The 13,520-nt window shown below is 33.1% G+C and overlaps 2 protein-coding genes across 3 annotated transcripts; one reads left to right on the top strand and one right to left on the bottom strand.

Moving 5' to 3' along the window:
• Positions 1-2,217: 2,217 nt before the first annotated feature.
• On the top strand, positions 2,218-8,996 carry LOC102603126 (protein BREVIS RADIX-like). 2 transcript variants are annotated; one of them, XM_015306576.1, is made up of 9 exons: positions 2,218-2,492; positions 2,766-2,851; positions 2,951-3,052; positions 3,227-3,321; positions 6,598-6,771; positions 7,402-7,760; positions 7,878-8,007; positions 8,084-8,346; positions 8,544-8,996. In XM_015306576.1, the coding sequence occupies exons 5-9, from the start codon at positions 6,661-6,663 to the stop codon at positions 8,620-8,622; spliced, it is 942 nt and encodes a 313-aa protein (XP_015162062.1). In that variant the 5' UTR covers positions 2,218-2,492; positions 2,766-2,851; positions 2,951-3,052; positions 3,227-3,321; positions 6,598-6,660; the 3' UTR covers positions 8,623-8,996. The 2 variants fall into 2 exon arrangements, with proteins under 2 accessions (XP_015162062.1, XP_006342699.1); XM_006342637.2 differs by having other exon boundaries at positions 3,187-3,321.
• Positions 8,997-9,047: 51 nt separating this feature from the next.
• On the bottom strand, positions 9,048-12,322 carry LOC102590609 (ubiquitin-fold modifier 1). Its single transcript, XM_015306577.1, has 4 exons — positions 12,126-12,322; positions 11,952-12,049; positions 11,062-11,094; positions 9,048-9,298 (listed from the first exon to the last, which is right to left on the bottom strand). Exons 1-4 carry the CDS (start codon positions 12,212-12,214, stop codon positions 9,219-9,221), a joined length of 300 nt encoding a protein of 99 aa, XP_015162063.1. The 5' UTR covers positions 12,215-12,322; the 3' UTR covers positions 9,048-9,218.
• Positions 12,323-13,520: the final 1,198 nt, after the last annotated feature.

Below are 13,520 nucleotides of genomic sequence, written 5' to 3'. Positions count from 1 at the left end.
GGTCAATTGGGAAACATGTAAGAAATTGTATTATTTTTTATTGAACCATTTTCATTTACTATCTTGAATATTTTATTATCTTTAGAGAAACTATTTTAATAAATAATGCCCTATCACTCTTATAACATCTAAAAAGTTAAAATTAAGCTTGAACCCACATAAAATCACATATACCCGCAACCCGCCCTGCCCCGCATTAATTTTTAAAAAACTCACTTCAACCCGCCCCGCATCCCACCCGCCCCACACAACCTTAAACCGGCGCCCACCCTGCATAGCCTTAAACCCACCCCGCCCCCACACCGCCCCATTGACATCCCTACCTATAAGAGATAAAACAATCACATATTCACTAGCACTTACACAAAGGTGTTTGACTAAGCTTTATCAACTAGATTATAAATAGTTTTAGACATATATTCACATTTGATAACTAAAAATGTATAAATCAAGTGCTTATAAACTCAAAGTAGTCAAAAATCATAAGTCTATTATTCCTAACTTATGATTTTGCAATTTATAAATCATATTTGATTTGATAAATATAATATTTCATCGTTGGTCATTATAACCTTAAAGACATTTAACAATTTTGCCTTGTGTTTCTTATTATCAGCTTTAACATTTCTATCTAAACGCATAATTATTTACTTAAAAATAATTTTAACACCCAAAAATATTTTTCTAACACTTAGATATTTATCAGTTACTTTTCATCTGTTTATCATTTTTTATATGTATACATTTTGATTGGATACAACCACCTTGATTATTTTTTAATTACAAACACTATAACCAAAAGAAAACAAAAGAGAAACATAATGATTTGATTCTTTTCTGATCATATCCTTAAAATAGCTTAGTCATTTTCATAAATCCCCACCAAATAATTAATGAGTTTAACATCAATATGGATTGTGATGGACAAATGAAATTTATTTATTTTTAATTAAATATTTTAGATTCAAATAAAAAAAATTGTTGAGAGCTTGCACTCAAAAATAAATTTAGTAATATGTGAATATAAATTTAATCATACTCTAATACATTACTGAATATCAGGTAAGAAAGTAAAAAGGAAAAATGGGGTTATAAGTAATGTAATTTTTTATTTTACTTTTATATGGCCAATGCAAAACACTCAAACTCAAAATAATTAAATATCCAACCCTAATTTAAAAGGCCAAAAAAGGGTTACTCCCACCTTAATATGATGGTTCCAAGTAACCATTTATCTAGACATGTGGGGCCCACATGTCCACCATGAACAAGACCACAAAAAAACCATTTGGTCCAACAATGAAACCCACCTAATAGTCCAAACTTTTTAGACGTCCGATAGCTGGTTTGGAGATAAGTTATGAATATATTAAATTGTGCATAAATAATATCATCAGTTGATTATAAAATAAGTTATTCGTATATAATTTATAATACAGAAACTCAAATAATTAATATATATATATATGTATATATAAGTTATGAGTTGTGCATATTTTTATGCAAGATAGAAAATAGATTGAGTAATTCATATGAATAATTGAACCTTACTGAACTAATTCTTCTCGTAACTAATTCATATATTATTGGGATAAGACACAACTATCTCCTAGACTATGATCGAAATCTCAGAAATTCACCTTAACTAAACTAAGGTTCTATTACCCCAAACTTATTTTTTGTAATTTTATATACCTTTTTGTTTACGTGGCATACTCCGTGATTCCATGTAGTTGAGGCGTGTGAGAGATATTTGGATGTCACATAACACAAAAAGGTATACAAAATTACCAAAAAAAAATAGATTCGAGGAGGTAATAAAACCTTAGTTTAGTGACGAGAGGGAGTTGCTCGGATGGTAAGCACCCCTCACTTCCAACCCGAAGATTGCGAGTTCGAGTCACCAATGGAGCAAAATGGGTGGTAGCTCCTAGGGAGGGTAAAAAAAAAAAAGAACCTTAGTTTAGTTAAGATATCTCTCTAGGATTTCAATTATTATTAGTAATACTTTCATAACTTTAATCAACTACGAAACAACTTTGTCAATGCACAACGTACAACTCAACCAATACAACAGTACCACTTTATACTCACTGTTTATATACACGTTTTCCGTTGGATAGCGACACAAATAGTGTTGACGGCGTCACGTTCTTCTATAAATTCCTTTCAACACTTCCCACGAGTTGTTTATTTCCCTTTTGTCTCCATTCTAAAAATACAGATATTTTCCGGCGAATTCGAAATCTCTTTATCGGTACCGGAAAATTAGCCGGAGTACTACTGGAGATTTTACTCCGACGTCGGAGTTTTTCGCTGTTATTTGATTTGATAACTCTACGATTTGCTTAAGGATTTTAGTTTTCCCTGCATTTTCTCTCGTTGTTCGTTGAATACGTGAAGAGAACAGAGCAAAGCGGATTATTGCTTTGTTCGCCATTTTTACCGGTGAGTTTCAGATGATTATCAGCTCCGGTGCGTAGCCATTTGAGGTATGGATTTTCCTAATCCGTCTGTTTAGAGAGTGAGAGCGGATTTTTTTGGCTGTTATTGATTTGATTTGATATTGGAACCGTTGATTAAGGATTTTCCCCTGCATTTTCTCGTTTTTTTGAATATGTAAAGAGAATAGAGCAAAAGCAGATTGTTGCTCTCTGTTTAGAGAGTGAGAGCGGATTTTTCGATATTATTGATTTGAGTTGATATTGGAACAGTTGATTAAGGATTTTCCCCTGCATTTTCTCATTTTTTTTGAATATGTAAAGAGAATAGAGCAAACACAGATTGTTGCTCTGGACGGCATTTTTACCGGTGAGTTTCAGATGATTATCAGCTCCGGTCAGTAGCCGAGGTATGGATTTTCCTGAGAGTGAGCTTTTTTTTTTTTTCAAATCACGGATTTTCAGTGTTTTCTCTGGTATTTGATTTGATATCTGTACGATTTGCTTAGGATTTCCCCCTGCATTTTCTCGTTTTTCGAATACGTAAAGAGAATAGAGCAAAGCAGATTGTTGCTCCGGACGCCATTTTACTCGTGATATGATGATTTGAGGTATGGATTTACCGATTACATCTTTTTCACTCCATTTGATTATGTGACACACTATTGCTATTGAGAGTATGAGCCGATTTTTCAATATTTTCGCTGTTATTGATTTGATTTGGAATTTGAATGGCTTGCTTAAGGATTTTCGCCTCCATTTTCTCTCGTTTCTGAATATGTAAGAAAATCGGAGCAAAGCAGATTGTTGCTGTGGACGCCATTTTTATCGGTGAGTTTAAGATGATTATCTAGCTAGCTCCGGCCAGTAGCGGTTTGAGGTATGAATCTTCCAGCTCCATCAATTCCATCTTTGTGTCACTATTGCATTGCTTTTACGTGCACCTCACTATATCTTTGTACAAATATCGAGTTAACTTTAGAGAGTGAAATTCCTATTGGAGCTAAGTTTTTTTTTTTCACTAAAAAAATTAAAATAAAGAAATAAATACCTTTAAAAGCTTTAAAATTCAATGTTTACCATATATATGAATGTAAAATATTTTAATTTTATACATATTATATAATTATCCGGAGAAAAAGATTCGAATAAACCTCTTCAAACCACAGCTCCATTTTGGGTCAGGTCAATAGTAGTAGGCAGATAAAAGAGTTAACCTAGTGTTCACCTGCTAGACTTGAATATTACTCTGAATATATTTGGACCACAGAACTATGCTATCGTTTAACTATAGATTTTCAGTTTTCTTTTGAAAAGTCAAATTCGAAGTTAAACATATGTATATTAGTACTAAGATTTCAAAATATTTTTCACATTTTTTAAAAAATGAAATAAAATATAAACAACGAAAATAACAAATTCAGTAATCTTATATATTTTAAATATTAGAGACCTTATCTATTGACAACTATTTGCAAATGAATATATAGTTTATAGAGTATAAAAATAAAAGTGTACGGAATTGTTGAATATAGAGAGTTATTGTCTGCTTGAATATTGAATGGCACCTTTCAAAGGTAGACAATTGCTCATTCATTTGTAAAGCGATTGGTCATTCATTCCACAAACATCTCCTGCTCTGTTAGTTCTGTTGTTAATACTGCTACTGCATGCGACTGCTACTTAATTCTCTCTCCACAGTGCTAGTAATCCATCTTATTTGATACTACTATTTTAATACATTTTATCATATGATTTCTAAAAATTTATATAAAGTGGTTATTGAGTTAAATGTTTATAAGCAAAGCTAGAACTAGCATTTTTTGAATAGTAATTAGGCTGGTTTCTGAATTTAACTTTTGTATATTTTGAATGAATTTATTAAGGAGTAGAAACTTCTGTTTGGGAAGATGTTTTATCTATAGAATATTTTATAGTATTTGGTAAATAAGCAAAAAATAGTATCTCAAAAGTATTTATATGTAATTTAACAAAATAATATAAGGGTGGGATGGTGTGGGGAGTAGGGCTTCGGTGGGATGGTCACGGGGTCAGAGTTGGAGCAGTTGGGTGGATGTGAAGACGACAATTAACTTGAAATGTCACTTATTCAATTTGTATTCTCTACTTCTATTAAAAAAGTCATTTTCATCATTTTTAAGTAATTTGTATTTTGACTAACAAACATATAGAAATTGAAAAGTATAAAAAAGTGTTTCTCATTATCAATCACTCTAAAGTTATTAAGTTCAACCAAACTCGTATGTTGATTTTTAGCTTCACCACCCTTACTCGTGAAAGTAAAACATACTCTCATTTGATAAAACATCAAATACGTAAATATTTATTATTAGTTTTAATTAATACTTTATCTAAATATGTAATTACTTATTTATAAAATAGTATATTTAAAAATATATTTTTAACACTTAAATATTTATCGACTATTTTTAATTAGCAGACTCAAATGGATTATCAATAGGCGTAGAAACATCGGTTCTCTAGTCTTTACGATATCAGGAATAAATTCACAAAAAACCTTCTGCTATTCTTTCTTTTTTTCCCCGGGTTTTTGGGCATACTTGCACATTAAAGCAAGTACATAAGGATACCACTTGCGATTTTAAGCGTTCAATATTTAATTATGTCATTTTTCTCCTTTAAAAACCCTAATTCTTGTCCTTTTTTTTTATTCGAGTTAAAGTATTACGTACTAAAAAAAAGAAGGAAAAAGGACAAATATACTTTCGAACTATTGTAAATGGTATGCTGATATTCTCCGTCATACTTTTGAGACATTGGTGCTCCTGTCATTCAAAAACTAGAGCATATATGCCCTTCACTCTAAATGTCGGATCGGTGGATAAGATTATGACACGTGTATGTCCGTTAGTATAAAGGTATATATGCTCTAATTTTTTAATGGTATGAGCACCAATGTCCCATAAGTATGACGGAGGATATTTGCATATCATTTACGATAATTCGGAATATATTTATCCTTTTTTTTAAAAAAAGGAGTTATTTATTAACTAGATCACTCATAAAATAATGTCAATATTTTTTTCTATAAGGTACAAGAATGTTATATCGGCTTCTTTTTAATGGAAAAAATTATGGTTTCGAATTGGAAGAATATGTCAGTAATTTTTCCTTTTTTATATATATATATTCTCCTTTTCTAACTAGAATCCTATTTTCCTTGTCCTCTTGTTAGAATAGCATAGTGGTCCCAATCTTTAAAAATGTCCTTGCACCCCAATTGTATCTAACTTTAAATGATCATTGAAATAATTAACTTGTTGAATTGCTTTTCTTGTTTATTTGAACTTTTTTTATTTTTCATTTTGTGATTAGTATTCATTTTGAAAAATTGATTACTTTGAATTCACACAGAAAAGTCTTACTTTAAAGGTAAAACATTTCTTATAAAAAATGACTTAACTCGAGATCACTGATTAATAATAGACGAGTACTTATCACTCTATCGTAACTTTTGATAGTTTTTGTAGTTCATTTAAACCTAAAACTTCAGTGGAAGATAATTTGAGTAACTTTTCCTTATATCTATATGTTCTCCAAGATATTGTCATTTTCTATTTAGAATCCTATTTTCCTCCCTAGTTGTCAGCATAGGGTGGTCCTAATTTTTGCAAATGTCCTTGCACCAAATTGTAATGATCAACGAAGCAGTAATAATTAACTTGTTGAACTACTTTTCTACTATATTTTAACTTTATTGGTTTTTCATTCATGTTGGGGTAAATCACTTTATACCAAATATGACTAGCTCAAATTCGAGATATTTGATTAATGATGAACGAATACTTACTACTTCGCCATAGCCTTTGGTGGTTCTATAGTTTTGACACCCTTGGATTTAAAAAATCTAAATTTTTTCCAGCTATCATTTGCTATTTAATGTTTTTACCTTAAAAGATAGTGACTGAAAATTAATGCATTATCTCCCAATATCTCGAAATATTGAAAATCACAGCTCTACATTTTATTAAAGGAAAGTTTTTTGTAATTTAAATTTGAAATGAAAGATCTTAACTGATCTTGTTAGCAAAAACACACAAAATGAATATATCTAAAAACAGTGTTATATGATTGTTTACTTATGTTTCATGACTCATTTATATTTCATTTGCAGTTAAAAGAAGAAAGCAGAATATACAGAGTATAAACAGAGGAACAAAACAGAAGGGAATTAAAAATGTTGACATGCATTACATGTAAGCAAAAAGTTGAAGATGATGGTGGAGAAGAAGAAGGTATTCGAGGTTCTCCCAATACTAAAGATGCTATCAAAAGCCTGACAGCACAGGTTCTACACCCTCACCTACTCTATTCTTGCTTGCACTTTATATATATATTGGTTGTTTTTGCTTGGCTTATCGAACTAGCGTATGTCCATTCCTCCTTTGATGGCTCCTAATAGTTGTAGAGAAAGACTAAATATTCCGATGTAGATTGAAAGGAAGTTGAGGATGGAGATAGATCCTTTTGCCTATCTGGAGTGTTGGAAATATAACAATGTTTTTCGTATTTTTTATTTCCTGATTACTGGAAGCAATATTCATTGGTACAAGGATCTATTCACAGAAACTTCCACTACGATAGAAACTGACAATGAATTTACAAAGGCTTGTGCACATTTTCATTAATCCATGAATAAGATCTATACATCTTAATTGGAAAAGATTCAAGAGAAAAAGAAAGAAAACTGATCAATAGATTTCTCCAAAAACAAACGAAAGATGAAACATAAATTATGGATCAACTAAACCCTCTGGATTAGATCGTGCACGTTGACTATTCTATTGTATAACTCTACTCGACAAGACTTGAGACATATAAAGAGAACTTATAATGGATCAATATCTGTTAGAGACCTACTATTCAGTACTTTTTATATTATTACAATTTTTTCAATTTTTTTTTTTAATCATTGCAGATTAAAGATATAGCATTGAAGGTCACTGGTGCTTATAGGTGCAAGTCAAGTAGTATGCCCACCAACAATTACAAGAAAGGGCATGGACCATATCCATATCCATATCCAGAGTTTGATGCAATCTCTGAGGGAGTTTTATATAATTACCAAACAGGAAGTTCAAATTCTACTCCAGCTTGGGATTTTACTAGTACTGGTCAATTCCAAACACCAACTAGGACTGATTCTAGATTAAGTGATGTGATGTTGGAAGATGAAGAGGAGGCTAAAGAGTGGACAGCACAAGTGGAGCCTGGAATTCAGATTACTTTTGGTTCTCTCCCACATGGTGGAAATGATCTTAAAAGAATCAGATTCAGGTATCTATTCATCATCTCCTTTCATTTTACTCCCCTGCGTTTCAATTTGTTTGTCTAGTTTTGACTTGACACGGAGTTTTAAGAAAGTAGATTTGACTTGTTATTTGTCATTTGAAGTCGGGATGTGTTCAACAAATGGCAAGCTCAAAGATGGTGGGGTGAAAATTATGACAGAATTATGGAGCTTTACAATGTTCAGAGATTTAATAAGCATGCTCTTCACACACCCTCACAGTCTGAGGATGGGGTATGGCTGCTCCCTCCGTTTCAATTCGTTTGTCTGGTTTTGACTTGACACGGAATTTAAAGTCTTTTTTCTGCAGAGAGATTCAAATTATTCGTCAAGGCCTGGATCTGCAAGGGATTTCCAACAATACAATGCTGGATTAGGTGCTCATGTCCCTAGTTTCCCAAAGGGTAGTGGGGCATCAAGAACGACGACCTCCTCTAGAGACGAGGTTTCAGTTTCTGTAAGTAATGCTAGTGATATGGAGTCAGAATGGATAGAACAAGATGAACCTGGAGTGTGTATAACTATCAGACAATTAGCTGATGGAACTAGAGAGCTACGTCGAGTTAGATTCAGGTAACTCACAACTTCTATTTTATTTCGTTCTAACGTGCCATATAAGATGAAGCATAGGAAACCTGGTGTAAACATTCCTAGTGTCTGGTACGAGGGAAGTCATTTCTACTACTCTTTTTCCGAGAGTCTGGACAAGTTCATGTGTTGATAGTGCAATTTCAACTGGCATTTCTCTAACTTCTTCTTCATTTACACAGTCGCGAAAAATTTGGAGAGGTGAACGCGAAGCAGTGGTGGGAGCAGAACTGGGAGAGAATACAAGCACAGTACCTTTAAAATCATGTATTCCATATTAAATTATCAGCATTTTCCACGACTTATAAAAGGGTACTCAAAATGGAATATTTTGCCATCCTCGAAGCAAAGTTAACATCATCTATGATAAGGGTGACGGAGAAGGAGCCAAGATTTTAACTTTATGAGTTCTAAATTCTAAAATAGCAACATCAGGTGTTTTGTAATGTGGCTCGGAGCTAAGTTTTTGTACACATATAGTAGATTTGGATTCGGTTGTACCCTTACGTAACCTTCTAGCTCCGCCCCTGTGGGGTGAGGCCCCAAGGGGGGCAGAGACACATTTTGATCCTTTCAGTTTCCTACTTCTATATGGATCTCCAAATTTCAAATTTTCTAAGCATCAAAACTAGTAACTATCTATCTAAATGATAGACTGACTATCACCAATTAGGATTCTCAACAAATATGTAATCCACAATATATTTATTAGCTCCATGGATAAAAGGACATTATTCATTTCGTTTGATATTCAACTATACTCGATATTACAACATCGAAAGTTGCAGCACAAAACACCATAAAGTGCTACTCAAGAGGGGAAAGAAGTATAGGTTAAATACATGGGTATATATTGCTCAGTATGGCATCCAGTGAGCACCAACCCTATCGCGCGGAATCAGCCGCAGTTCAGAACCATGTTTAAGAAAAACATTACCTGAAAAGCCATTTGAGTTGATATAAAAAGTTAGAAAACTAGATAAACAAATATTGTGGCAAAAAGAGACAGAATTTATAAAGTTATACTTCCAAAGTACATGCAATTGTAACTATAGGTGATATGCACTGCATCGGTAAGCAAATGAGAACTGTGGTCCGAAAGCATAAGGATACATCGTCCTTCTTGAAGCAAATTACTTGGTAACTAGGCATGATCGCAGGTTAGAAGTCTAGTTTATGTCAAGCAATAGTCAATTGAACTCGTCTCCACTTTCCAATAACTCTAAAAACTTGCTGTCCACATTACTTGGTAGTAGAAAATATGCAAATGGGGAAAAGGAAAAGCTAAATCAGAACCTACTTAGTATTACCGTAAATGCAAACACAAAACATGACCAGACCTTAAACAACTCAGGCACAGAACTCTTTTAAAAGACGACATGGATTTTCAATTCAGATTTCCGTTGCACTCCAAATATCCAAAAACAAATCCTACTTCTGAATATCTGATTGTCATACAAATCAACCTCAGAATTTATACTATATTTTCTCTGTACTTCACAACCTTTGAAAGAAGTGTCAAGCACGACTGGGAATCATGTTGCTTCTTAGTTGGCAAAGACTGGTAAATCCTCACCAATATTTCGAAAATGTAAAACAACATTTTGGAAGTGTAGTGGCACGATGTAGAGCCCATAGATGATAGAAAGGACTAGAATCTGATTTTGCCTTCTGAAAGTTTTTAAAGAAGGCAGTTAATGTCCGATTCCTCATATCAAGATTATAGGTGACTTGATGGGGAAAACACTAGAGGATTAGAGCGCTGGGAATGCATCAAATGTTTTGAAAAGATTTGCAAAACTTGAGAGTGTCAGACTATGATGGAGAAAGAAGAATCCTTTGCACTAATTTATGCACTGTGCAAGTCAAAAAGTGAAACTTCCCCAAGTGGATCGAGGTGCTATGAATCATCAATCAATAGGAAAAGTAAGGTCATTGCGATAACGATGGAGCCTCTTGGTAAATATTACAACAAAAAGAAAACAGGAAAAATAAATAAATACCACACTCATCCATTCATAAGCACAGATCCAGAAAGTTACTACATAACTTGAAGAAACAAGAACTAAGATCATGGGAAGATGAAATGCGTAACAGTGGTAAAGAGGCAGTGGTAGATTGTTATTGGGCAACCCAGAAAGTAATCTAGGCTGATGCACAAAGTTCATGACCGTATATACCTTTAGGTCAGACGCATACATGATACAACACATTGAGCTATGTATGATGAACACACAAAGCTCACTAAGAAAATTCACACAGAACAGTTAAAGAGTGCGCAAAATGCTCGGGAAACCAACACATCATAATCTGAGAAAGGGGTTCAAGATGACAATTTCGTGATGAGAAGTTTATTCTAGCACTTCTCATTATAAACTTAGATTATTCGAATTGACCCTATTGAGTCTTGACTAGTTTCTACTTTCTACTCCTTATCACTGCTCATCAATGCTCTGAAACCAACTTTGTAACAACTTATTGACTGTCATAAACTTCCGACATAGATTTGGTCAATAATCTACTAAAGAGCTCATATATAATTCCTTAAGCAATCCATGGGTACATAACTTATTTAATGCACTGAATTTTGCTCACATTATCCCAATTCACAGATTGTTTATCATCCATAAATAAAAAATAAACTATCATGAAGTACATACAGGAGGTAACTATAAACAAAAATGTAAAGCGTAAAGTTACCAGCACTTTGTTGAGGATTAATACCCACTCCATCTGCAAAATAAGATAAAAGGGACAAAGAAATAGTGTCAAAACAAGACATACATTTAGTAAAAGCACATGCTTTTTTTTCTCTCTAATTATACAGGCAATAGGTAAGAAAACCAAATTCCAAATTGCTTTATTTCATATTCTTCATTAGACTAATGAATAAGAAAACATAGTCAAAATAAACCAAATATATCGTTCTCTTCACCATAATAAGGATGATATCTTTATTTTCTCAATCACCATAAACAATTATCTTAAACATGAATCATTTGCTTTCACTAAGGTGAATTACATAATGTTCATTCTCTCAATCACCATAATCAATTTTCTTAAACATGAACTATTTGCTTTCACTGAGGTGAATTACATTAATCATCTACATGGTTATAAGCGAAACCAAAGGCGGAGCCACAATTTGACCTCTACATCTGAAATCAAGTTGTAGGTGTTAATTTAACTTATGAACATATTAAGTGGATTTCTCAACTACTTTGATTTGATGCACTCGAGCCAAGGATCTTTTGGAAACAGCCTCTCTACCTCCACGACCATACTATCCTCCCCTAGACACCACTTGTGAAATTTCCCTAGGCATGTTGTTGTTGTATTGAGTAGATTTCTTAATACAAATAGGTAACCTTCTAGCTCTGCCCCGAAGCGAAACTACCACCTAGCTAGATCAAACTAGTTTGATTACTGCTCCTGATTTGATTCAAGCAAATTCATCCAATTCAATTTTAATCTAACCAAACAATATAACTAATTAACCAAAAATAACTACAGTACATGTAATCAATGATTCTACAGCAACTTCAGCCAAAAAATTAATACACAAACGTCTAAAATTGAAGGAAATATACCATTAGTGATAATGGCGCTAGTTTGTGGAGGTACTTTGAATTCTTCGGCAGCAAATTTCAGCACAGCGGTGAACGGAGCAGCTTCCGGAACGCTAAAACTGAAGAAAAAAAATCACAAATAAGGTGTAAAATCAAAGAGAAAAGAGAATTTCAGAAATAAAAAATAATACATACACTTTGAAAGGCAATTTAGGATCGGAAGTAAGAGTGACTTTGAAGGAAACTTTTCCTCCTCCACCAGTAGCACCGCCGCCGGTCGCCATTTTTTCCTATCGGAGTTACGACGGAGAAAAGCGTTACGGAATTGGATTTATGGGCGTAGAAAATAAGCAAAAGTTCCACCACAGCTTACCACGTTGCTCTTATTATTGTGTTCTAATATAATTCTAATCTTAAGATAATAACTAGTTTGACACTTGACATTTAATAAGAGGTCAAACCACATTTTGTTATACTACAAATTGTTATTATTCGAGTCCACTTTTGCATAACTCGATTAATTTTATGAGATATTTGTCAACTCCCACCAGAAACAAATATGAGGTAACTATCAAGGCTAGGACAGATGGGAAAAGGGTCTTATTTGCATGTTTACCGTCGAAAATAAGTTATACTCCCTTCGTCCATCTTTACTTATTCATATTTGACTTGACACATTTCTTAAAAAGTAATAAAAAGAAGAGTAATTTTACTATGTTACTCCTTTTAATTACAAGTCATTAGATAATGAAAAATAAATAGTATTTAATAGGAAGGGTAAAATAAACATAAGATTATAAATTATCTCTTGATTTTCTAAATTAAACGAATAAATTTTGACAACGATTTTAAGTATGCCAAACAAGTAAAAATAGACTGAGGTTGTATTTGTGTTTTGTTAAACATTTTTAATCACTTGTAGAACCAAGACAAAACACTAAAGTGCAAGAATGCTTGTGGTTGGTGCAGAAGTGAGGCTATCGTACAAGTCATTCAAAAAAGAGGAAATTTGAAGTATATTGGGTCTATTATTCAAAGAAATAGGGAGATTGATGATGATGACACATATTGTGTAAGTATATGGGGGATGAAATGGAAGCTCGCAGCTGGAGTCTTATACGATAAGAATGTGTCACCAAAACTTAAAGACAAGTTTATAGAGTAATGGTTAGATCAATCATGTTGTATGAAGTGAAGTGTTGGTCAGTCAAGAGCTCTAATGTTCAGAAGATGAAAGTTGCGGAGATGAGCATGCTAAGATGAATATGTCGCATACTAGAAAAAGCAAAATTTAAGAATGGAGATATCCGAAACAATGTAGCGTGTGATACCGATAAAGGACACAATAGGAGAATCAAAATTGAGATGGTTCAGCTATTGTGCAAAGGAGATGCAAGGATGCCATGTGCGAAGGTGTAATATGTTGGATATGGATAATTTCAAGAGAGGTAAAAGTAAGTCGAAGGATAGTATGATGTATACATATGAATGTTTTTGAGCAAGATGCAATCAATCAACTTATGTGCATGGTTCATTCGATTTTAGTCACCTTGTTTCTAAATAATTTTATTTTTGTGAAATTTCAATATT

The sequence above is a fragment of the Solanum tuberosum genome, unplaced genomic scaffold, assembly GCF_000226075.1.
Source record: "Solanum tuberosum cultivar DM 1-3 516 R44 unplaced genomic scaffold, SolTub_3.0 scf00034, whole genome shotgun sequence".
Lineage (NCBI taxonomy): Eukaryota > Viridiplantae > Streptophyta > Magnoliopsida > Solanales > Solanaceae > Solanum > Solanum tuberosum.
The sequence above is the reverse complement of the archived record's forward strand: the minus strand, read 5'-3'. Positions and strand labels throughout refer to the sequence as shown.

Coding starts and splice junctions, on each gene's coding strand:
- LOC102590609 (XM_015306577.1), bottom strand. CDS start 12,214: ATGGCGACCGGCGGCGGTGCTACTGGTGGAGGAGGAAAAGTTTCCTTC. Junction 11,095..11,951: donor TAGCGCCATTATCACTAATG/GTATATTTCCTT, acceptor CTTATTTTGCAG/ATGGAGTGGGTATTAATCCT. Junction 9,299..11,061: donor TAATCCTCAACAAAGTGCTG/GTAACTTTACGC, acceptor ATGGCTTTTCAG/GTAATGTTTTTCTTAAACAT.
- LOC102603126 (XM_015306576.1), top strand. CDS start 6,661: ATGTTGACATGCATTACATGTAAGCAAAAAGTTGAAGATGATGGTGGA. Junction 6,772..7,401: donor TCAAAAGCCTGACAGCACAG/GTTCTACACCCT, acceptor TAATCATTGCAG/ATTAAAGATATAGCATTGAA. Junction 8,347..8,543: donor CTACGTCGAGTTAGATTCAG/GTAACTCACAAC, acceptor TCATTTACACAG/TCGCGAAAAATTTGGAGAGG.